The following is a 26,492-nucleotide window of genomic DNA, read 5'->3' as shown; positions in this document are numbered from 1 at the left end:
GTCTTATTTTTCAAACCCTATGTTTAAAGAGAAAGAAAAACACCAAAAAACCTTCCAACAACTGATAAAACAATTAAACCTAAATGATTTCTATCTAGTAAAAATGGTTAAAAAAGATATTCAAAATTTATAAAAACCAAGAAAGGAAGTAAGACAGTAAAACAAGTGATTTTTCTTTTTACATCTAGTAAAAAGGGCTAAAACAAGAATGAAATTATCAAGGACTAAGAATTCATATTTGGACATTTTTTAAAATAGCAGGAATAGTACTAACAATTCAGTAAAAAGAGGAATACTATGCGACATGTGAAAAAGTTTGAGCTTAAAATTGAGTGACAGGTTAAACTTACATAGAATATAATAGCTAATCATATCTGCTAAGAATCTTCTCTCCTACAACCATCAACTGCTTAGACAACCAGATTTTCAATGGATAAAAACCTACACTGAGATGGATACACTATTTACTTGTTGTCTTGTTGTCCTCCACTGGGTAAAAAAACCCCTTAATAGAAAGGTTCATTACTTAAGATTTATTTCACAAGAAGCTAACAAGAGTTCCTGTTATTGGTGATGTGGTGGTGGGATATTTACAGGGACTACACCTGAGGGGAGAAATTAAACACTACAAAAATGAGTAACAATGTAAGAAAATTAATAAAGAGTCCCTGCTATTGATAAAATTTTCATCAGAATTGAAGTATAAACTAGATTTATTGTTGACAATAGTTAAGACATTTACACTAAGAATAAATGCTACTTTCATATATAAATAACCAATCAGCTCCAACCAGCTCCAAAAAAGGTAGTTGATTTAAAAACACTACACCGCTACTCATACATACAAAGGCTGAGACATGAGAAAAATAATAGCATTATTTAAAAGTATTAGTTAAGGGCCTCTCTGGTGGCGCAGCGGTTGAGCGCTGGGTTGCGAAGCTGCCTGCAGCCTCTGCGGCGCTGGTTCGATCCCCGGCTGTTCCCCGGCCACCAGAGGAGGGTCCCACATGGCGCACAGACCTCCCCTGCTGCCCGCTGCTCCCCTCAGCAGTGTGCTTCAGTCCTTCTGCCTGCTCTGCTCCCTGCTCTGGCTCTGGTGAATTCTCTCACCCTCCCGCGCTTCTGACTGTACCCAGTGCATGTATAAACAAAAAACAAACAAACAAATAAATAAATAAAACATGCCTCTATTTAAAAAAAAAAAAGAGTTAAAAAAAAAAAAACAAAACCTCACATGCCAAAATAAAAATTCCAACCATAAAGATACCACATGTAGGGTGTCCATGGTGCCACAAGGGTTTAAGTCTCAGTACTATCAAGCTATCACCAGCATGAGTTTGATCCCTGGCCAGGAAGCTAACCCAGCAGACCTCTGTCTCACCTGCTGCTCCCCTCAGCAGTGTATTTCAGTAGATCCACCTGTTCTGTTCCCCACTCTGTCTCTGGTGAATCCTCTCCCCCACCCCACACCTCTGGCCTACACTCCAGCTCCTGTATTCATAAATAAAAAATTATCTTTAAAAAAATCTTTGTTTAAAGAAAAAAAGATACCATATGTAAAAACAGAACATTTTCTTGAAACATCCAGATATGTCTCATATTTGATACATAGTCTATTAGCCAGCTGTTCTGGAGCAGCGTGGATTTAGAATTTAAAAACGTGTAACTTTAGGGCCTCCCCGGTGGCGCAGCGGTTGAGCGCTGGGTTGCGAGGCTGCCCGTGACCTCTGCGGCGCCAGTTCGATCCCCGGCTGCTCCCCGGCCACCAGAGGAGGGTCCCACATGGCGCGCAGACCTCTCCTGCCGCCCGCTGCTCCCCTCAGCAGTGTACTTCGGTCCTTCTGCCTGCTCTGCTCCCCGCTCTGGCTCTGGTGAATTCTCTCACCCTCCCGCGCCTCTGACTGTACCCAGTGCATGTATAAAAACAAAACAAAACAAACAAACAAACAAATAAATAAATAACATGCCTCTATATAAAAAAAAAAAAAACAAAAAAAAAAGTGTAACTTTAGAGCTGTAAAATAAAGCATAATCTTAAAACAAAGGTATCTTTTTTAAAGACTCAAATATTTATTATTGTTATTATCGTGATCATCACCAGTATTTTTTTTGCAGTATTTTATCTACAACTAAATTACCCCTGCCAATTAGATGGTATTAATCTTCCCATTTTGAAAATGAGAAAACCAAGGCTAAGAGACTCACTCAAAGTGATCGTGAATGGCAGATCTCTAATCTAAAACATGCTGATCCATTGAAAAATCAGTGTGTTTAACCACAGTTGATCTATAGTCAATCAAAAACAAGTAAACAGAAACCCAAACCCCAACATTAACGATATCTCACTCTTAGAGGATTTCAAGGTTTTTAAGCAAAGATAATTTTTAAACTCAGGTACAATTCTCATTTAATACTACTATTTAAAAGACAGTTTGTTTCTTGGCCTCCCTGGTGGCACAAAGGGTTAAGCACAGCACTGTGAAGCTGTCCGCAGCCTCTGCAGCTAGGGTTCAATCCCCCGGCCCACCGGGGAGCAACCCACATGGCACAGCAGACCTCTCCTGTCTCACCCGCTGCTCCCCTCAGCAGTGTATTCAGTCAATCCGCCTGATCTACTTCCCACTCTGCCTCTGGTGAATTCTCTCACCCCCTGCACCTCTGGCCTGTACCCCAGTTCTTGTATACATAAATAAATAAATCTTTTTTAAAAAAGTTTGTTTCTTGCAAATGTACTCATAATAGCATGTTCTTTTTCAGAAATTAAAAACTTAGAGGAGGCAGCACAAATAATCCACACTAGGAACTTCCATACTTAAATTTTAAAGAAAAATGATTCTGCAAATATACAGTGATAGTCCCCCCTTTATCTTTGGGGGATAAATTCCAAGTCCCTAGGTGATGCCTGAAACACAACAGTACCAACCTATTATATATACCATGTCTTTTTCTATACAATATACCTGTGATAATGTTTACTTTATAAGTAGGCACAATAAGAACGAATAATAATGAAACAGAACAATTAGAGCAATATACTGCAATAAAAGATAAGTGGTGTCTCTCTGAAAACATCTTATTGTATGTAGTATACTCCATCATTGACCACAGGTAACTGATACCACAAAAATCAAACCCAAGGATAAAGGGGGACTACTGTATGCCAAATAAGTGCTCACTTCAGGGAGAGAACAAGGTGCAGGAATAAGGGTCTTGGCGAACTTTTATTTGGTATACTACCTACTATATTATTCCAACTTTAGAATACTTACCTTTCAACAAGTCAAAAACAAGCACCTGAAATCTAGATGGCCTGAAATATTTTTACTCCCTCTGTTCTTTTATCCTTTTTGGACATAAACATCTCAAAATAAACTTTCATAATCCAAAGGAGCATTTATAAAACTAAGGAAAAACAATATGCATTGTAACACTGATTTTAGACTAAGGACATTCAATTGAACAATAAGTGCTAGTAAATCTGAAGTATAAGAATGAGAAAACACAAAAAAATGAAAGCAATGATCTCTTTAAATTAAGGGGATATAAAAGAATCAATTTACCAGAAAAAAAAAAATCTTCTGAACCAAAAGCTCTGAAAAAATATTCAAGATAAACAGTATATTAACAACCATAATCAATGTTATAAACATGAAATATAACACATTATTGTGAAATTAAATGACCCTGCTACACTGCCAAAAATTAAAAAAAAATTAAAGACGTTCTACACCTGCATATCGAAATAAACACCATATGCAAGCAAAAATGGAAAAAAAAATACCTAATCTGATGACAGTTTTCTTCCCTAATGCAAACTTAATTGCCTCCAACACTGTACTACAGAGATATCTGAAGTGCTGTGTGTTTTAGTGAGGTGGCAGGACAGTGAAAGTGCACTGGATTAGAAACTGGCATGTAAGTTTGAGTCCCCTCATCTGCCAATAAAGTACTACAGGCATGTTATTTTACTTCATTCAGACTCAAGTTTCTTCATCAGTAAAGTGAGGATAGCAATTATTACCCTATCTACTTTACAAAGGCTTTCTATAATGCTTACGTGAAATTGAAAAAAAGATGAACCTGCATGTAAGGCTGTCGTGTGCATGACACAAAGAAAATATATTGGACTAAATTATCTTTTAAGGCCTTCCCGCCACTAATTTCATAATTCTAGTTTTATATTATTATACAACTCAGGAGCCATGTATCAACATAGCCAAATGAGGCAAGCTTATCCTTAAGTAATAGCTCAATACTACTACGACTTGACAGAGTATTACAATGCTTATAATATTACATAGCATTAACTATGTGTTGGGCATCATTCTAAATGTTTTGTATGCATTGACTCATGTAATTTTCATAGCAACAGAAATTGGTGATCTCAATTGACATATTACAAGTGAAAAAGCCACACTGTTGCTTATGAAGAAACTTGATTTGTGATAACACCATGGTATCTTTTTATATCATAGTGCTTAACTGTGTTTTTCAAACATCTTATTTGATTCTTGTAAGCAACCCCAAAAGGCAGAGAGAGCAGGTATTCTTTCCCCGATTCTGCAGAGGAAGAAACCAAAGCCAAGAAGTTCAGTACCTTTCCCAAGATCACAAGGGTAAAACCAGCCAAAACTATTAACAGATCCCAAACTTCTGCTTTCTGATACTAACCCAGAGTTTGCCCATCACCATTCTACCTCTGCAACTAAAATGAATAGATGAAAAACTACAATTCTGATAAATTAAACCAATACAATTGGATGTGAGTATATTTTAATATGAAACTGCTGATGCCATATAATGGAAAGTAACTTCTTGAATAGGTTCTGTCAAAAACACAGAAGGGCAAAATACCTCCGTAGCAAGGCTTCCCAAGAGATGCCTGTGTTTGAGGTCAGGGCAGGCCACCCCAAGATGTGCCAAGGTAGTGTGTATATATTTCAATTAGTGTTACTTGGGAAACAGCAGATGGAGAAATGCCACTCTAAACTTTCCTGTCTCCTAAAAGTAGGAAATAAATCTCTCATGTGAAGGTGCTCTCCCTGTACTAGGAGAGGAGACGTTTTATCACTACAAAGTTTTCAGGACCTGTTTCTCCCATGTAAGTAGGCTCTGCTTAGCTTGCTAAATTAGTGTCCAAACCAAAAATGTGAGGAATTTCGTTATCTAAAAAGTAGATAAGCATATTACACTGTTCAAGTCCCAGATCCCATATTCATTGAAATAAACCAGTATTTTTCTCCTGTTAATCTGTCTTGTATCAATTTAATTATTTTCCAGTTGTAAGGACCAGGAGAAAAATTTTCCTCCCCAACACCCGAAACTTTAGATAGTACTGAATCTTATGTTTTCCTATACGTACCAATGATAATTTATAAATTAGGCACAGTAAGAGATAAAAAACAACTACTAATAAAATAGAACAATTATAATGATATGCTCTATCAAAGTTATGTGAATGTGGTCTCTCCCAAAATATCTTACTGTACAGCTGTGGTTGATTAAGTCGACCTCAGCTGTACTTAAAACCTCAGAAAGCAAAATCCTGGGTGGGGAAGGGGAAGGAGACTACTGTCATGGCCTTTAACATACTTAAATTAAATACTTCAAGTACCCATGTGCTAAACAAAAGAAGCAAATACGAACCTCAGACCAAGTCTCTGGACTACAACCTACCGCTCATTTTTGGACTAAGGTGTGTCCTGTAGCCCAGAAGAAAAAAACAAATACAAAGAGCAAGAAAAGAAATGGCAAAAGGTTACTAATAGGAAAGAGGTAAAGTATATGGATAACACCTAAATTTCTTGAGGCCTCTCCTACAGGTGAATAACACCATGAAGCAAGAAGTATCACAATAAAATAACATGGCACCAAGTTACAGGAGTCCATTATCGGGAAAACCTCTATTAAAGTAAGGTGCCATAACTTATAATCAGAAGTGTCCAAGATAAGTCTAACTTACATCAATATGACTGTACTCAGTCATGTGAAAATGTGATCTCATTATAAAACAGAGTGTATAAATTGAAAAACTGTAATTAGAAGAGAACCAAAAGTCTACATAAGGACCCATTTCAGAAAGTAAAATCCCCATACAGCCCACCTCAATTTATGCCAACCAAATCTGGTTACCCAGACTAATACATACCTGGTAGAGTTCTTCTAAATTGTACTTAATTGAAGTACTATTCTGGATAGCTTCCACTGCTTCTTTCAGTTTCTGCCATGTTTCATCTGTGTAGTTTTCTGGTAATTTAGGTTTATCTGGATGATATGTAAAAGGCTGGTGTCAGAATAATATGTAGGATATAGTAATGGAAGGAGTCATAAAAGATGGTAATAGAATTACTGCTTTTTAAGGGTAAATTGTAATCTTTATAATTATTACATCTAACAATTAAAGTAGCCACTATAAGTTCAATTTTACAAAGCAAAATATCTGAAATACCAGGATACTGTTTAAGTCATTTTGACTCACCTATTAAAATTGAAGGTGAGTTTTTTCTCCTATTGACTGTATTGCTTAAAAAATGAAATTCAAGAATGACAGAAAAAAATAACAATCCTTATCTTATTCCATTGTGTGTAAAACCTAAGTCAACATGAATATTGTACCTGGGATGTAAAATACGGAGCACCTAGTACTTACAAAGCAGTCCATAAACATCTTAACCTTCCTAATAATGACATAAAGAAGATGCTACTATCCATATTTTGCAATTGAGGAAAGTGAGCCTGATAGACTCATTTTGCAAGGCTTGCCTAAGGTCACCATAGATAGTCAATAGCAAAGCTAGGATTCTAATCCAGGTCTGTTTGCTCTCCAAATTTATGCAACATCTACAGAAATGGAGAGAAACATCTTAATTCATGTTTTATTTTCAATTACATTTATAAGCTGTGAAACTGAAAAAAACCTGAAACATCCAAATGACTCCAGAACCTGTGCAGCATTTTCAGAATGGAAAGAAACATCTTACTCTAGGCTTTAATTTAAACTTCATTGACCAGCAATGAGTGAATTTTTTTTTTATTAAAGCATTCAAATGCCTTAATAATGGGATTTTATTTTAGGAGGGAAAGGAAAAAAAACCCATAGGGAAAAAAATCTTTAAAAATAGTATAAAGATACAATTCTGATCCTAGCTTATCTCTTTAAAAATCCCTGGCTATAAAACCACCAATATTTTTAAGTGAAACAGTGAACACATCAGTCAATTCATATTTACTTCAGAAAGGTCTAGCATTAAATCAAAAAGACTACAACACTCCTGAGTGCCTGGAGATGGGAGAAGAGTAATAGAAAAAAGAAAAGGTTAAAAATAAACAGCACTCTTAACACTGAGACAAAACAGAGCATATTTCTGATTTCCACACTAACTGCTGAAAACACAGTATGGAAAATCTAATTTTTTCTATACTAGTATTTAGCCACAAGGCGCTTATCTGACAAATATGACTTTAGTTCATTCATTTACTTCTCCATTTAATAAGTATTGGAGAATTTATCTGCCAGTACAGGGTGGTGAAAAAGTCAGTCAGAAAAACAGAAAGACAACAGATAAAAATTAATTCAATTCAATCACATTTTTAAAACTGCTAATTTTATATTTGCATCAATGCACTTATGATGCTTCCCAATCACATATCTTAAACACAAAATGAATAAATTTCCAAAAGCTGCAGGTCAGTACTTTAAAACCCATTTTAGTGATAAAAAAAATTAGATGTAGTAATTGCTCCTATCTTTAGACTAGTGGTACACAGAGTTACTACTTCTGTGTATAAAGTATTTTCTGCTTCCAAACCCTACCTCTGGAAAGAAATGCAGAGACCATAAATATTTTTCTCCAAACACTGCTTTCCCAAGAATATAGTATTCAACATTACAAATCTAATTATAAATCTCTGAGTGAAAACCACCATTGCTACCTGCATTTCTAGGGTCTAGAGAATGTGGCCTACTGAGGCATAAAAAGAAAAACCTCACCAGTGCTAAAGCTCACTATGTACCTGAAACAAATCTTAGGATACAAATTTCTCACCTGTAAAATCCGGATCAATCATACCGACAGTCAACGTACAAAGAATAACAGATAAGATACAATAGGCTGATAGAGACCTCAAAATACTGCACAGAAACACCCGGTGTATGCTTCAGCATAAGGCTTAACCACCCCCGGAAAATGAACCCTCCACCCAAAAAAGGACCTCCCTCCACCTCATTGATTATGCATAAAACATTAGGCCACCTCTATACTGTTTAATATATTAACATAAATAGAGCACGTGATCGCTCAAGTGTCAAATCCTTAGTAGGTGATTATGGATTTTGGCCTTGGTTACCTTTAAAGTTCTTGATCACTAACTTCTTAGCAGAGCCAGGCTTGCTGTTAGCAAAGCTAGAGACGGTGGTAGAAGATTTGGCTAGGCCGTTTGCATGATGCACCGAAGCCACAGAAGAGATTAATATACTCTTATTTTTAAGTTGCTGCTGCTGAGATGTTGCAGCAGTTGGTGAAGATGAGGAGGAGGAGGAGGAGGATTCCTCAGCCATCTTCGCATCAAACCCTACAAACTCCAGGGTGTCTTCAAAACGCAGCTTCTTCTGTATCGGTGCGTGGCTGGAAGCAGCCACTGAAACCCCCAGGCAGGAGAAGGAGGAGGTTGAAGGGGATGCCGAATCTCTGGGTTGTAAAGGAGGAGTGGAAGAAGAGGAAGAGGTGGAATCAAAGTCTTCTCTCTCGTTACTACTGTTACTGCTGCTGCTGCTGCTGCTGTTTAACTTTCTCTTCTTGGCAGAGGTGGGCGGAGTGGTGCTGGTATTACCATCAGTGGCAGATCTGACCTCCTGAGCAGCAGCAGCAGCTGAGGGATTGGGGGAAGAAAAACCTGTTGGAAACATGAAAATAGCGGGGTCAACAGGCAGAGGAGCATCAAAAACCTACGTTTATATGCCTGCGTGCGTGTAGGTGGTGGCAATGCTAGAGGGGGAAGGGAAGAAAGAAGAGAGGAGAAACACAGAGGACGAGAAGGAAAGTGAAGGGGGGGGCTACACCGGGGGAATGGGAGGGTTTGGGAAGGCGGATAGGCTGACACCAGAAGTGAGCAGAACGGGGGGGAGAGGGAGAGCGAATGAAGAGGCAGACAGGTAAACGGCCGTGCCGTCCCCCTCCCCTGCTTTTCGGTCTCTCTCCCCCCTTTCTGCCGGAGCGACTCCGTGAGTCTGTGAGGCTGCAGCTCCTCCTCCTTTCTCCCTCTCTCTCTGGGAGGGGAGATGCCGTGGTTGGGGGGAGGGGGAGGGGGAGAGAACCAGGGCTTGTTATTGTCAATAGCACAAGAGGCTAAAAGATGGCGACACTTCCGGTCACGCGGCGGCGAGGGAGGGGCGGTGTCTGTCCCGGAGTGGGGGGTGGAGAGCACTGCAGGCGCCCGGGGGACGAGAGCGCTGACTCGTGGGAAGGCGGCGGGAAAGGGGCGCTCGAGGCGCCCCGGGCTCTGGCGCTCGCGCCCGCCCCCCCCTCCCTCTGGCGCACCCCTGCCCAGGCAGCACTCTCCTTCCCCGGCCCACCGGTAACTCCCACCCTTTCCGTAACGGTCCCGCGGGAAGCTTCGCGCCGCAGCGCCCTTACCGGAAGTGACTGGGCAGACACTTTTCATAGCGCCCAGATCCAAGCCCCCAGGTCCGCAGGACTTGAGTGGGGGGGTGGGGGAGGGAGGAAAGGGGGGGAACAGAAGTGGAACGGGAGGAGGGGGCGGGCCTGCCACACACCTTCGGAGCTCCTGATTGGAGCCTTCTGAACACGAGGCGGGCCTTGGGGGGGGAGGTGGCGGGAGAAGAAGCGGGAAGGAGCTCGAAGGGGAGGGAAGATGGTGACGGTGAGGGGCGGGCTGAGTTAGCTGGGAAAAAGGAGGAGGAGGAGGAAGAGAGGGAGGGAGTAAAAAGTAAAGGAACAGAGAATGGAAACTTTGAAAGAGATAAAGAAATAAGGAGGAGTTGCAAGGCGAGGGGAGTAATCCGAAACAGAAGAAAACATAATCATGCCATTATGCCTGCTGCTAGGGAGGAATGTCAGGATGTTAAGATAGGAAAGAAAAAGAAAATGAGCTTAGACAGAAAGCAAAGGAATGTTTGATTCATTTGGGTTATACATTGTTTTTATTTTTATGTCAAGGACACCACGTACCCAAAACTGAATACGGCCTCAGTGTTTAATCTTTTTTTTACTCAGCTATGTAGTTGCAAATCCTTTTACCTTCCCATCAGGAGCATTTTCTAAGATGGCTGGCCAGACTAAGGGTGCTTTCTAAGGCCAAGAAACAGGAAGGGAACACCCCAACACACACAACCCCACTATTCCTAGAACCACCCCAGGTCTGCCAGTCATCAACCCAGTAATTTACAGAGTAAACAAACTAAGGAGGACCCACTTCTTTTACCAAATCTCACTTCATATGCTTGTCTCGAGACATTTTAGGAGAGCAGTATTGGAAGTCAGTGTTTTTACCAATGAATTTCAGAAACCCAGATTTTAAAATGGATTGCTCCTAAGAATACACCTCTAAATTTGTTCAAATCAGCAACAAGAAGCTTTGTAAATGTACTGTTGGGGGGTGGGGTGTTGGTATTTAACTCAAGGATATTTGGTATTCGGCGGTGGTGGGAGAACACAATGTCAAAACTAAATCTGCCAACCTGTTGATCACTCTAAGTGCAGAAACATTCAACCAACATATACCGAAAAATCCAAAATCTCTCTCAGGCCCCTGCCTTGAAATGCCAGCGTAAGTTTTTTTTAAAACTAATATCCCTTACAGTACTGTAACAAATATATAAAGTGCTGTAGGAATAGGTGAAACAAGAAATATGGGGGAATTTTGGAATAGTCAAAGAGTTTCACATAGAACTGATGTTTGCCCTGTGTCTCAGAGTGGGAGTTACCAAAAAGACAAAGGGGAGACGGTGGAAGTCATTCTGGGCAGTGGAAAAAGGCAAAACTGGGAGTTCTGAAAGGGCCTGGTCGGCTTATTGAACTATGGAAAGTGCAGTGAGGCTGGAAAGTAGAGTATCTCCTAGGAAGTAAGAAAGATGAGGCTCCAGAGTGCCTGGAATATGAAGCCAAACATTTTAGAGTCTACCCTGTAGATTAGGGTAAGACAGCATGGAGATTTAACAGGGAGGTGACAGAACTGTGGGTTGAGTGAAAGCAGTTTGTATGGCACAACTGAGATAGTGGAATCAGAATCCTATGAATAAATCAATTTTGTAAGTTCACACAGGCCCACTTTTTTTGGGGGGTGGGAAGGGCTGTCTTGAAAAGTCCTTGATTAAAATGCAGATCCTCCTAGAAAAGGTAGCGCTTTAGGCCTTTAGCTTCTGCTTAATGCTGTCTGATGACAACTGGCTGAGACCAAGGTTATAATGAAACTTGGGCCCCAGGGCCACAGAAAAGGAGTATAGACTGAGGCATGAAAGGGGGAAGATGGATTCCTATCAGTTTAGAAATATACCTTATAGTTATTACTGCCTAAAGACTAAACTCTTAAGGTCAGAAAAAACGTCCTAAAACATTAAATCCTCCTTTATTGTCTCACATTTCAAATGATTCTGAACAACTGTAAATGCTGAGTCAATATTTATTGAATATTTCATTGAATGAGGATAAAATAATGCTGTCTCTCTATAGGGGAGGGTAAACTGGCTATTTTTCAGAATTTAATGAACAAGGTTGTTCTAATTCATGTCCTTATAGTCCTCAGAGGGTGTATGAAAGTGCTAGCTATTTTTAAACTTACAAATACTAGTGCAACTAAAAAGAAATGGCCATAAAGACAAAAAAAGCTGCTTTTGCCAAAGATAAACTTTCATGCTAACATAAAGGACAGCTGAGTTCTGTTAATATTCAACTACATTCTAGTAATAATAGCTCTCAATTTGACATGGTTATCTAAGTCCTTCTGCCTTCCTAGTTACATTTGTTCTAAAAGCACAGATTCTTGGTTCTTGAGTTCTAGCTCACTTTGAATGACCCAGTAGTCTAACCTACTATTTAATTTTTCCATATACTATCCTTAACTGAGTTTTGCAGAAAAAATATTTTTCTTCAGTGCTTTAATAATCTTCCTTTGGACATTTTAATAACCTCATTTTATTTATGTGCCAGACCCAATCCTTGCCTATTTAGTATGCCTTAACATGGGCATATGACTTTAATAATGATTTTTAAAAATTTAACATTTACATTTTGTGGCACAAACCAACTTAGATATTACTATATGATGTATGAGGACCTTTGGATAAACTGAAAAAGAAAAACCTCCCTCCCACTGTTTCTTTGTAAAACACCTTTTACATCAAAAACCAATTAATTGGGGTTAACTAAAATATAAGCCTATAGTCTATATACCCAAATGTTTGCCAACCAAAAAGAAACACATTCTCAACATTAAAACACATTTTTCAAGGTTGAACTCACTGAAACCACAATAATCAAGATGTGCAATGTAGGACACCATACAATTACGGCCATTATCAGACTAAACCAGATTGGGCACTTAACAAATATTCCATATATAGAATCTTTCATCTTGTGAGTTCAACTTGTACCTTACAAACATTAATTAAACTTTACAATGCTACCAGATGAGGTGTAGTTATTATTGGCCTTATTTTAACCAAGTAAATAAATCTGTAGCTATATATAACATAAATATATTCATAAAGGAAGAAATACAAAGACAGGACATTTTCTAATGTCCATTTCCCTGTTTCTGTAGCATCTTCTTAAAAAAGAGGCAAAGTATAACCTGTATTTTTGCCTTTTTGGTCTTGGGGGTTCCCCGTGGTGCTTGGTCTTGGGTCCTCTTCAGACATCTCAGGGCAGGGGCTTATCAATGGATAGAAACTCCTGGTAGCTTTGTTATCCATAAGTGGGAATTCCCCTAAAACTAGGAGCTGCTACTGCTTCAGAAGACTACCAAAGACATTTCTGTAGTAAGCAATGTTTAAGATCATCTACAAAATCAACAACTGCACGGTAAAAAGGTAGTCCATGTCCTCCTTCTGCTTTCCTGAAAGACCATCTTTGAAGCAGGGAAATATACACAAGGCAAAGCAAGCAGTGGTGAGCTAATAAACATGTCATAATAAAGGCTTTGTTATGCTATCAGCAACATTTGGCTGCCTTGGGTGACTGAGGAAGACAAAGCTGAAGCAAAGATGTAAATTCACATTTTGACCATCCTGTAGTTGCTTTATAAAGCAAGGAACTTAATCATAAATGCTGAATTAAAGTACTAAGTAGCATGTAAATGAATAACACAGACTTCATATTTTTAATGGAATCATTTGTCTTCTATGTTAGGTTATCTCACCAACAGGAGACTTACTGACTGGGTACATCAACCATTTGAGGATTTAGCCCCTTAGCTCATAGATTTTATCTACTATCATACCCGTGAACCATCTGGAAAGCAGATTTAAGGACTAACAGGGCCAGGCTATTTTTCCTAGGGGTTTAGGGTGTAGGGGTGTAGGGGACCAGATCAGCCACAGATTACTTCTTCCTTGGGTGCTGCCAAGCGCTTACTTATGGAGTTGCTGGGCCTGTTTTTAACCTTCTGTTCACTTTATCAATAACTCTGATAGTCCCTCTACCCCCTCCCTGTTTTAAGATTTGATCTTTCAATGGCATTCAGCTTTTCTGTGTCTTTTAGAGTAGGGCCAACTTAGGTATAAGTCAGCAGCAGTTTCCAACTCAGATGGCACAAATGAATCGCCTGGGGAGTTTCCTTAAAAAAAAAAAAAAAAAAACACCTTTGCCCAGGTCTGAACTTAGTCCAGCTGAATACGAATCTCTGTGAGTAGGGCCTACATTACAGTATTTTTAATCAGCTCTCCCAGTGATTCTACATACCTCCGGAATTGAGACCCACAGCTGCAGGTGAAGTACCTACCATTGTGATTTGAAAAGGGCTAAGCCTCTCTGTATTTCCTTTAATGCCTGAAATTTCACAATTATTTATTCACCCCTTTTGATAAAACATAGCCTACTTCTCTAGGAATCCCTTTTTCACATGCAAATTAGCCAGGGAGACTTAGTTCCTGACCCTTTAAGGTGAATGCTTCTGGGGAACAAAGGAAAATACAAAGTCCTAACTGCCTGGAGGTAAACAGAAGTATGAGTAGGCATTGCAATGGGGGATGGGGAGGTAAAGTTACAGTCAAGGAAAGAAAGAGTTCTGCTATACATTTTGCTGACCTCACAGTATTGCCTGGGGCCAAACCTGCTTTTTTTGATGACAGCATTTTTAAGTTTTAGCCACGTTTTAGTTTAGCCACGTTTTAGCTGCCAAAATCATGTTCAACGAATACTTAAATCGTCTTTATAAGCAAAACAAAGGGCAGACATTGGAAATGCAGGTTTGGAGCCATCCATAAATGTCCAACTTCTGAATTATCAACTCACCATATGGATATTTCTCTGGCGAAACGATCTGTATTTCCTGGTTCTATTAAATGTCCTTTATTCCCACCAATAGCATGGTTTCTCTTGCCAATTCATTTGGTCATTCAACAAATATGTATTGAGCAACTACTCTGGGCAAGGCACGGTGCTAGATGTCATAAGGGAATACAGAGCTAATACAAAATTCCATTTGTAGTTGACTTTACAGCTTTTAAAGCACTTTCGCACACAGTTTTATTTTATCCTCAGAACTGCACTGTGGAATAGGTCAGGTGCCATCCCCATTTTACAGATGAGAAACAGGAAGAGAGGAGGAAGTTAAACCGACTTGCCAAAGTCACACAGCACGCAGACTTAAGCCAAACTCAGTTTTTCTCTAACTCCAAAAACTTCCCATAGTTCGCAATTTAGTAAGGAGACATGCCATAAAATTGCTTCTGTAACAATTAGAAAAGTTAGGAAAAGACATTCAGAGCCCCACTCACCAGGAGAAAAAAAATGAAGAATAAAATAACTCCTTTATTGAGATGAGCCATATCAGTGTCCAAAAGAAGACCAAGCTTGGATTCAGTTCAGGCTATAGTGAAGCAGGCAGGACACAGCAGCAAGAAACATACATTTAAGGCGACAGTGGCAGTTTGATTCTAGGGATCAGATCATTCCCAGGCTGAAGTCTCAGCCAGTGGCCGAGGTAGAATCCAGCTCCTTCTCCTAGCCAAATCGAGTCAAACACTGAACAAACCTTGCCTAAGGACCCGTTATGATGCAGTCACTGAGTATACAAAAGAGAACAATTGTCCTCAAACAGTTCTCAATTGGCCCTGTGGGTGAGGAAGACAATTAAGGACAGAGCCATAAAGGCTGCTATAGGAACACAGAGAGGACACCTGCAGAGCCTAGGAAGGTAGGGTATGGCGGAGAAAGGCAGCTAGTAGTGGGGGCAGTTAAGAATAGCAGCTAAAGAAATAATTGTTTAAATCCCTGAGGGTAAATGGGAATTAGCCAGGCAAGGGGAGTGGGAGGGAGCAAGGGGCACAAGGAAAGAAAACAGGGAGCACATTTAAATCTGGAAGTTGCAAAAGAAAGGGTGTATTCAGGAAATCTCAGAGACTAATTCTCAAGGGTATGGTTTTAGAACATACCCAGAAACCCTAGAGGGTAAGGAGGGAACAATGCAGTATCCCAGTCTCAAATGTGATACAGCAATTCCTAGGTCTCATAGTACCAGTGTTATAGGACAGCCCCGATATTGAGCAGGTTGCCTGGCTGTGGGTCCTCACCCCCGCGCTTAAAAGGAACTTATTAATACTCCACTACAGGCACACACAAAAGGTTAATAAAAGGTTTATTTACAAGGGAAAAGGAAATAAGGAAAATGTACAACTCAGGGAGTAAAAAATAGGGAAATAAAGTCTTTAATGCGTCCTACCCAATCCGCCAACCTGGAAACCCAAAGTCACTCTCAGAGCTGGCCAGGCTGCTGTGAGCTGTGGGAGAGCCAAAATGGGGGACCCCCTCCAAAGCCCACGTGTCTGACTTTATACCAACCTGACTGCATAACCCCACCCGCAGGTCCCAGCCACCTTCCCTTTGGTGGTGATGGGATTTGGAGTTCCCAGTGTCTTTGGCTTTGGTCTGGGGTGGGGGTGGAGTCCACAAAGCCTGTATGGAATTAGCTTTAGGACATTCTTTCCCCCTAACACCAGGCCTTGCTCTTATACCCTACTTGCTCTTGGAGCTATGGTTACTAGTAATAATTCTTGCTTTGAGTCACACTAGTTCAAGAATTAGACTTACAGGTTAGGCTCATCCTTAGATATAGAAGCTGAGAATCACAAAGAGCCAGAGAGGGGCTATGGGTGAGACATGGGAAATAAGATGCCAGTGGATGAACGTAGGACTAGACAATGCTACAGGAATTCAGATGAACTAAAGCAGGGTTTGGGAAACAATGGACAGCCAGTTACCTGTTTTTATAAAGAAAGTTTTATTGGACCACTGCCATACTCATTCATTCACATACTTTCAGTGGCAGCTTTGTGCTAAAATGAGAGTTCAGTGGTTGCAACACACCATATAGCCCACAGAGCCTGAAGCATTTCCTATCTAGTGCTTTATAGGAAAAAAATTGCCAATCCTGGCCCTTGAATACACGGAGTGCTAAAAAATTGAGATATGGAAAGCGTTTAGAGATGGCGTAAAGGAGGAAGTGATTGAAAATACACTAAGAACTTTCTGTTCTAGTCTGCATCAGCTTTGATAGAGACTTCAAAGAATGACAAGAGAATATTCTTCAATAGAATGACTAAATAAATTGTGGTACAGGCACACAAGGAAATACTACATAGCACTGAAGAATGGATTGTAGCTACTTGCATAACTCACAGAAATGTTACATGAAAAAAGCAAATCACAAGAATACATATGATCTGATACCTTTTTTTGTAAAGCTCAAAAATTAGGTAAATTTGTGGATATATTATGTGGTCAAATTGTTAAAATATAGAGGGGAGGGCCTCCCTAGTGGGGCAAGGGGTTAAGGCGCAACCTATGAAGCTATCTGCAGCCACTGCAGCATGAGTTCGATGCCCCAGGCGGGCCAGGGAGCTACCCACATGGCGCAGCAGACCTCTCTTGACTCACCCACTGCACCCCTTAGCAGTGTATCTCAGTCAATCTGCCTGTTCTGTTCCCCACTCTGTCTCTGGTGAATCCTGTCACACCCTACCCCCACACACACCTCTGGCATACACCTTCTTGTATGCATAAATAAATAAATCTTTAAAAAATATATTGAGGAGACACCATAAACACAAGGACCAGGAAAGGGGATTGCTCTGGGGGAAGATATGTTTAAACTTTTGACAGAGTGCCATATTACCTTTCAGAGATGTTATGCATACACTCCCACCCTCAGAATGCTGGCTGGTTGTCCCACACCATTAGCAACAGTATATTATCAACCTTTCTTGTAAACCAACAATAAATCAATAAAAAATAAGTATTATTAAACTTTAAAGATCTTGTCAAAACATTACACGAATTCATTTTCACCATAAAACAACAAAGTAAAAGCAGAATTGCCCTCTGTACCACCATTCCCTGATCTGTTGGGAAATTTATTTCTACCTTGCTATTAATTTTTTATTAATGGCTACATTATGCTTGATCTTGTTAGGAATACCTCTTTAATAATTTATACAGGCTTCCTAGACATATTCTTAACTTTTTTTTGGACTTAACTCATAGTTTTACTAGTTCATTTACTTACCATTATCTTCGGAGATGCTTCCACCATCACTCCCATTCCCTGATCCAGATGATTGGGACATCTTCTATCTTTGGGGGGGTTATATTAGAAAACAGAGAATTCACTTTACAGCAGCCCTCTGTCAAGGATTCACTAACGGTGGTTTTTCACTCAATTTTACCCTATTTGTTTCGTTAAGAAAATTCTCACAATTTCGACCCGCTAATTTTACTCTTTTCTGTTATCCCTTGTGTATTATGACTGTATGCTTATATTTCTTTTTCTTCCTTCATTTAGTTAATTCAGGGAGAAAAATATTTGTTTATACTAACATCTTAAACTAGAAGCCTGACATGCCCTTTGAAATTCTCATTTAAGTTATGACGGCTTGAAAGCCAAAAAAAAAAAAAAGACTCCCCCAAAAGTGTCTTCCAATTATTTGGGGGGGGTCGTCTCAAAGTATAATCTCACAAGTGATCTGAACCAGATCTCTAATTAGCTTCTACTTTGGCATCTTCACTAGGCTACAGGTTAAGTTCGGCACTAACACACTTTTCCCTAAACTCTCCTTATCACAGGTGAGTAAAGGCTATAACTTCTTAATACGCCTTCGAATTGTCTGGAGATAACGAAAGCACAAACATGGCGAATAATGGAAATGCCTGAAGATGTGGCTTCGCTTGGGGTCTCTTGTCCCGAAAGCTGGTCCACGTTCAGTAAGTTGCTAAAGGAAAGACCCTCCCATGTTTCATAATCATGAAGGGGGCATTTTAACTTACCGGCCCAGAACGACCAACAGGATTTATTGTTCTTGTTGTTTCATCTACTTGGATCTCAAACCCGAAGGCTCTGACACACGCTAGCAACGAACTACGTACCAAGGTCTGCCCACCCAAGTCAGCGCTCCTTTTTTCAACAGCACAATGATGATTGACAGCGGGTCTGACCAATCCCCTCAGGGGAAACCCCATTTGACTAACAGGGGTCTGGGTGGCACCAGAAGCAAACTTTAAGTTTCGAAAGGGTCTGATAGTGAATCGGTAACGTTTCCCTAAGTTTGGGTTGTTTTGTCTCGAGTAAACCACCGAGGGGACATTGGATGGTCAGCCAGGGTTGTTCTGTGCCCAGACTGACATAGTTTCTACCCTGACCTGACTGGTGGCCTCTTTCCACTGCGTAATAATTAAACTCCGTCATCCCCTTGGGTCCCCAGTGTCATCACCCAGTGAGGAGGCAGTGAGGTGGCAGGCACCCCATGTGGTCCCCACTTAGGAGGGTGAGGTGCAGTGGGGAGTGTGGGTTTTACCCACCAAGGGTGGAAATCTAGGCTCCCACTTCGCCGCTGCTGGCATGGGGGAGAAGGAGGCAACAGTTTCTCCTACAGTATTCGGCTAACGTTGATCGGTTATTTGAAATTTTCTGTCTTGCTAGTTTGCTCATTCCCAGGTCTTTCGTCTAGACACAGCAGAATTTCGTGCACTTTATCTGTTTATGTGAGTAGGTGTCTCACACATCTCTTTCCACTGTCATCAATGGAATACTCCCTTTACTCCTTTTCTAGTTATCTGATTTCTAGAATAAAAGAAAATTATTGGAATAAAATAAGAGAATATTAGTTGTAAAATCTAAGTGGTGGATATATTGGTGTTCTGTGAAACTCTGAACTTTTCTGTATGTTTAAATTTTTAAAAAATAAATGGAGGAAAATAAAGCAAAAGGGAGCTACATCATAACACTTCAAATAAAGAAAAATGAAAGCTCTGGGAACCTGTATGTTTGTTACACCCAGCTTGTATTCGTTAGGATTCTTGTTTGCGAGTGACAGAAATACAATTTGAGTTATCTTCCGAGGAAAATGGAGCTTATTGGTTTATGTAACTGAGGACAAGGCAGATTTCAGACACCCCTGAATCCAGAGACTCAAATGGTATCTAGGTTCTCACTGTTTGTCCTCCTTTTTAGCTTCTCTCTGTGTTGCCTCATTCTCTAAAAATCTTCCACGCAACAGAGACATTTTCCAACTGCTATGGGGATATGTCCTTTTAGTACAAGATAGAAATGAGAAAGCTACTTGTTTACACTAATTTGGAATATTTCCTTTCTTCAAGGTTTATTTATGCATACAACAACTGGGGTGTAGGCCAGAGGTGTGGGGGGGGAGGTGAGAGGATTCACCAGAGACAGAGTGGAGACCAGAATAGGTGGATCTACTGAACTACGCTGTTGAGGGGAGCAGCGGGCAAGACAGGAGGTCTTCCTCACCATGTGGGTTAGCTCCCTGGGTGGGATTGAACTCGTGCCCCAGTGGCTGGCGATTGCTTGATAGCACTGTGTCTATAACCCCTGTACCAGCAGGGAGGCCCTAATTTGGAATATTACAAGAAAGGTCTTCTGTCTCTGACCTGGGTCACATGCCTACACCTTGGAGCCGCCAGAGTCTAGCAGGATTTGATATCATGATTAGCCTACCCTGGATTAGGATGTGGAAGGAGAATAGGGCAAGGTATTATCAGTGCCTGTCCTAACAGGACTGTATTGGAGGAGCAGATCTCCAAAGGAAGAGGAAACATATTACCGGAAGTTGGGAGGAAGCAATGTTGGGCAAACCAAAATGGGATATGTTCACTGCATACAATACTTAATTGGAATAGTTTTAAAATTGCATTTCTTGGGGCCTCCCCAGTGGCACAGCAGGTCGAGCGCCACGCTGTGAAGCTGTCGCAGCCTCTTCAGTGAGGGTTCAATTCCAGCCGGCGAGAATCCCACATGGTGCGGCAGACCTCTCCCGTCTTGCCCACTGCTCCCCTCAGCAGTGTATTTCTGTCGTCTCCCTGTTCTGCTCCTTGCTCTGTCTCTGGTGAATCCTCTCACCCCCCCGTGCCTCTGGCCTGTACCCCAGCTCTTGTATAAAAATAAATAAATCTTTAAAAAAAATTGCATTTCTTGGATTCTCGGTGCATATAGTCATATCACCTACAAATAATTACACCTTTTTCTTCCTCTTAAATTTTACATAGCTTATTTTATTTTCTTGATTGTTTCAATCTTCAATACAATAAAGTGGAAATATGTGCCTTATTCCTGAATTTCATGGAAAATGACAAGAGTATGGTACTTGCTCTTACAAGTCTTTTTGATATTCTACTATGTTTAGAAAATGCTCTTCTAGAGGCCAAGGGGTTAAGCTCAGCACTACGAAGCTACCCGCAGCCACTGCAGCACTAGTTCAATCCCCAGCGGGCCAGGAGCTAACCACATGGCACCGCAGACCTCTCCTGTGTCACCCGCTGCTCCCCTCAGCAGTGTACTTAAGTCAATCCACCTGTTCTGCTCCCTGCTCTGTCTCTGGTGAATCCTCTCACATCCCACACCTCAGGCCTACACCCCAGCATAAATAAGTAAATCTTAAAAAAACGAAGTCCTCTTCTAATCTGTTGTGTTTAGAGTTTTTTAAAGGAAATAACTGCTGGTGTTTATCCAGTACTTTTTGGCTGTCCATTGACAGGTAAGATTACATAAAAGTGACTCCCTGGTGGTGCAGCGGGTTGAGTGCAGTGCTGTGAAGCTGTCCACAGCCTCTGCAGTGCCAGCTCCATTCCTGGCTAGCCAGGGAGATACTCACATGGCACAGCAGACCTCTCCCATCATGCCCGCTGCTCCCCTCAGCAGTGTATTTTGGTCCTTCTGCCTATCCTGCTCCCCACTCTGTTTCTGGTGAATCCTCTCACACTCCCATGCCTCTGGCCTGTACCCCAGTTCTTGTTCTTGTATAAAAATAAATAAATCTGGCCTCCCCAGTGGCGCAGCGGTTGAGCGCTGGGTTGTGGAGCTGCCGGCAGCCTCTGCAGCGCCAGTTCTATCCCCGGCTGCTCCCCAGCCACCAGAAGAGGGTCCCACATGGCGCGCAGACCTCTCCTGCTGCCCGCTGCTCCCCTCAGCAGTGTACTTCGGTCCTTCTGCCTGCTCTGCTCCCCGCTCTGGCTCTGGTGAATTCTCTCACCCTCCCGCGCTTCTGACTGTACCCAGTGCTTGTATAAATAAATAAATAAATATATAAATATTTTAAAATAAAAAAAAATAAATAAATCTTTTTAAAAAAAGATTACATAAAAATTTAAAAGTTTGTAAGGAGGAGTGACCCCAATCACTTGGAAACAATAAGGAAAAAAACTGGAATTTAAACACCACCTTCTGGGAAACTATAAGATAAATGTTACATGAAAACACCACTCATGACAGGTGCCTGAAGGATGACTAGCACTAATAGAAGTGCTCACAATATGTCATGGGCTTTTCTAAGTGCTCCACATAGGTTACCCCAGCAAAGAAGGTTATCATTTGTAAACAGAACCAGAGAGATCTGGAAGTTCATGATCTAGCTGACTCTGTGAAAATTTATTGAAAACAAAAAAGAAAAAAATAAAACAAATAAGAGAAAGAATTTTTAAAATTCACTGAACTGTACATAGATCATTTGTGCATTTCTGTATGTTATTATCAGTAAAAAGTTTTAAAAATAGATTAAAAAACAAATAAATGAAAATGAAGTATAACTGGAGAAGTTACAGCTGTGACGGTAAATAGGGATGATGGAGTATGCTAGACTGATAAAGGGGGAAGAGTGGAAAATGAGGACTTCTACTTCCCACATCCAATTCCCAGAATACAGGCAGCCAGACTTAACATCTCAGGTAAGACATTTAAATTACCCTTCTCTGGAAAACTGAACCAGACCAGAAAAAAGATTAAAGATACCCCAACCAAAAAGCATCCTACCATCCAATCACCACACAATGAAGTCTCCTCTGAACTGCTTCAAGGTACCTGGAATTTCCAATCAGTGTCAGTGTTTTAGTACCACTTTATTCAATGTGAGCAAATTACAAAGAACTTCAGACAATTCAAGGAAAGTTCCAACATGAAAGCCAGAGGCCAAACCGAAAAACAAAAGAGGGGAACTTGGGTACAACAGAGACAATGCAGGGAGCCAGTGAAAACATCAAACAAGTGGCATGCTTATATTACAAGTAATATATTCAGAAAAATCAAAGACAATGTCATATTCATAAAACATGAAACAGGAGTGAAGAAAAAGAGGGCTGCATAGAGACATACCATTGTGAGATTTCAGAATACCAGAGTGAAAAGCAGACTTTAAAAACTTCCAGAAGTAGGGAATAAAGAAAGTTACCGTACAAAGGATTAACAATAAGAATGACATTGGGGGCCTCCCTTGGTGGTACAGGAGGTTGAGCACAGTGCTGTGAAGCTGTCCGCAGCCTCTGCAGCGTTGGTTCGATCCCAGCCGGCCGGGCGAGGGTCCCACATGGCACAGCAGACCTCTCCTGTCGCACCCGCTGCTCCCCACAGCAGTGTATTTTGTCAGTCTGCCTGTTCTGTTCCCCGCTCTGTCTCTGGTGAATCCTTTCACCCTCCTGCGCATCTGGCCTGTACCCCGGTTCTTGTATTAAAAAAAAATAAATAAATCTTTAAAAAAAAAAAAAGAATGACATTGGGCTTCTCAACAGAAATAGCTAAAATTGAAAGTCATGCTTTCAGTATTCTTAGTGAATATTATTTCCAACAAAGATTTCTACAGTCAGTCAAATTACCAATTGAGTGCTAGAGTAGAATAAATACATTTTCAGACATGCAGTGCTCAAAACTTTTTCCTCCTTTGCCCACTCTAGTAAGAAGCAAATGGAGGACATGCTTCACTAAATCTAAAGAGTAAACCGAGAAAGAAAACATCCAGGGAGCAGGTGATCTGACACAGGAGATTGGAGTGGGTCGACAGAGGGCTCTGAGGGGGAATGGGGGGAATTGATAGATTATTAATTTAACTATGTGGAAAATTATATGGAATGTTGTTTGGATAGCTTGGGAAGACCTAGCCATAGGTAGTAACAAGACTGTCTGCCACGTCTAAGTGTGAAGGCTGTGCACTGCACAACCCTACACAGCTCATTGGAAAACTTAGCAAATGAAAAGGATTGAACACTATTAAATCCAGAAAAAGAAAAAGTAGTTTAAGAAAGGAAACATAGGGGGCCACCCTGGTGGTGCAGGGGTTAAAGACACAGCTATCAAACTATCACCAGCCACTGCAGCACGAGTTGGATCTCCAGCCGCCCAAAGAGATGACCCACTAGGCACAGCAGACCTTTCCCGTCTCACCTGCTGCTTCCCTCAGCAGTGTATTTCTTTCTTTCTTTTTTTTTTTTTTAAAGATTTTTTTTATTAGGCCTCCCCTGGTGGCGCAGCGGTTGAGCGCTGGGCTGTGAGGCTGCCTGCAGCCTCTGCAGCACCGGTTCGTTCCCCAGCCGCTGGCGAGGGTCCCACAAAAAAGAAAAAAAAAGATTTATTTATTTATGCATACAAGAGCTGGGGTGCAGGCCAGAGATGCAGGGGTGAGAGGATTCACCAGAGCAGAGTGGGGAACAGAACAGGCAGACTGAAATACACTGCTGAGGGGAGCAGCAGGAGAGTTTCAGGAAAGGTCTGCCTCGCCATGTGGGTCTCCTCCCTGGCCGGGAATCCAACCCATGCTGCGGTGGCTATGGATAGCTTCATAGTGCTGACGCTTAACCCCTTGCGCCACCAGGGAGGTCCAAAAGTGTATTTCAGTAGATCTGGCTGTTCTGCTCCCCACTCTCTCTGGTGAATCTTCTCATCCCCCCCGCCCCACACCTCTGGCTTACACCCCAGTTCAGCCGGGGATCAAACTCATTCCAAAGTGGCTGGTGATACCTTGATGGTGCTGAGACTTTTACCCCTGTGCTACAAGGGAGGCCTTAATCATAATATACTATTTGGGGGCCTCCCCTGATGGTGCAGGCAGTTGAGCGCAGCTCTGTGAAGCTGTCCGCAGCCTTTGCAGCATGGGTTGGATCCGGCTGACGGTGAGATACCTACATGGCTCAGCAGACCTCTCCTGTCTTGCCCACTGCTCCCCTCAGCAGTGTGTTTCAGTCTGCCTGTTCTGTTTCCCACTCTGTCTCTGGTGAATCCTCTCACCGTCCTGCACATCTGGCCTATATCCTGGTTCTTGTATGAATGAATAAATAAATCTTAATATATATATATATACTATTTTTGCACAATAAATTTCATCAGTGAATTATGTATAGATCATCGTAATGATATAAACATATTAGTTTAAGTTTAAGTTGCTATAATGCTATTGAGAAGATGTGAAGACTAGGGGAAAGGTAAGCTTGCTAAATCGTTTATGGCCATACCACACTGAATGTAACTGAAGTCTGTTTATAGATGCTAAGGAAGGGGGTGCCCTGGTTTGTACTTGGACAGAGTACTATATACCAATGCCATGAAATACTATATAGTCATTAAAAAGAAAGAGATGGAAATGTGTGCACCCATCTGAAAGGTATCCTTGAAGCACAAAGTGGGAAATAAAATAAAAGCTAGAGTCAGCATGTATTAACTAATCCCATTTTTTGTTTAAGAATGTAAATATCTATGTTAGATATTTGTATAAGCATAATCACATAAGCGTAAGAACGCAGACTTACCGCATAGCTCAACGCAATGGGCGGTGTGTGGAACACAAAGCCGGGGGGGTCCAAGTCTTGGGCTGCCTAAGGCCTGCGGAGACCATCGCCAGCGGGGCCGAAGGGCTGCGGAACCCACCCACTGTGAAATCCAGTCTCTGCGGAGCCCCTTCTTTAGGGAGCCCATGGCTTGGTGAGCCCAGCGGGACCAAGGACTAAGCACCCGCTGTGCGCATGCGTGCTTGCGCTTTGTTACGTAAGAATGAAAAGGGCGTTGTGGGTGGTGGCGGCTTCGACTTTAGAAACCAAAGTTGGTTAGCTTCTTTCGGGAAGACGCTCCTGGCCTACACAGCTTTAATGATCACTGTACCTATAGGGTTGTATTTCACAACTAAATGTTATCTATTTGAAGACGCCAGTGGGATGTCCAAGAAAGACAGCTACTTTTATGTTGCTGTTGTTGCAGTGGATGTCCTCATGTGGTGTCTACCTGGTTTGGAATGGGGGCTTACGACAGTGGCATGAAGATACACTGAATCAAAATGAACATCATCCCTTTTTTGTCATTGAAGTATTTGTTTTGTTTTTGTTTTTTTTTTCCGGCTGTAAAGTAGATGTCTTAGATGACCCATTCAAGGAAGTTCACCTAGTATAATTGAATGAAACCTATGTCCTTCACGTACTAATGGAAACATAGAGAACACAATTTGAGATCTTATTTCTGGGTGTCAGACCTTGCCAGTTTGAGCCACACAGCGAATGTTCTGGCCTGGCTTCAGTAGAGCTGCTAGTAACCCATCTTACTTTCTTGGATGCAACGAAGTGAAAGTAAACATCTTTTTTTTTAAAAAAAAATTAAATGTTTCCCCTCTTTTATTATTTATTTATTTATACAAGCACTGGGTACAGTCAGATGCGTGGGAGGGTGAGAGAATTCACCAGAGCCAGAGCGGAGAACAGAACAGGCAGACTGACCAGGTACACTGCACTGCTGAGGAGAACAGCAGGCACGGCAGGAGAGGTCTGCGCACCATGTGGGACCCTCGCTGGCGGCCGGGGTGCAAACCGGTGCTGCAGAGGCTGCGGGCACAACCGCTGCAACACCAGGGGAGGCCCAAGTAAACATATTTTGATAGCATTAAATTGGCTTTTTAAATGGTTAAAAAAAAGCCCACCTTGCAGCAAAGTGTTGCTATAGGTAATTTTGGTGAGATGGTATTCCTCCATCCACCCCCCCACTCATCCATCCATTCTTTATAT

General features: G+C 41.3%; 1 protein-coding gene across 9 annotated transcripts in view; it reads right to left on the bottom strand.

The window, feature by feature from the left end:
- Positions 1-25,442, bottom strand: part of CUL4B (cullin 4B) — a 50,860-nt gene extending 25,418 nt beyond the window's left edge. For 2 of the 9 annotated variants that reach the window (XM_037512009.2, XM_037512008.2), the window contains exons 1-2: positions 8,046-8,190; positions 6,149-6,264 (exon numbers count right to left, since the gene is read on the bottom strand). In XM_037512009.2, coding sequence (XP_037367906.1) covers positions 6,149-6,264; positions 8,046-8,067 — 138 coding nt within the window. In that variant the 5' untranslated portion in view covers positions 8,068-8,190. Of the gene's footprint in view, positions 1-6,148; positions 6,265-8,045; positions 8,191-8,346; positions 8,893-9,632; positions 9,721-12,807; positions 13,072-17,739; positions 17,808-18,497; positions 18,848-25,253 lie in introns of those variants that run through there. The other 7 variants (XM_037512004.2, XM_037512005.2, XM_037512000.2 and 4 more) reach the window with 7 other exon arrangements.
- Positions 25,443-26,492: the final 1,050 nt, after the last annotated feature.

Source organism: Talpa occidentalis, unplaced genomic scaffold, assembly GCF_014898055.3.
Source record: "Talpa occidentalis isolate TD23 unplaced genomic scaffold, MPIMG_talOcc4v2.1 talOcc4.15, whole genome shotgun sequence".
In the NCBI taxonomy this organism is placed as follows: domain Eukaryota; kingdom Metazoa; phylum Chordata; class Mammalia; order Eulipotyphla; family Talpidae; genus Talpa; species Talpa occidentalis.
The sequence above is the reverse complement of the archived record's forward strand: the minus strand, read 5'-3'. Positions and strand labels throughout refer to the sequence as shown.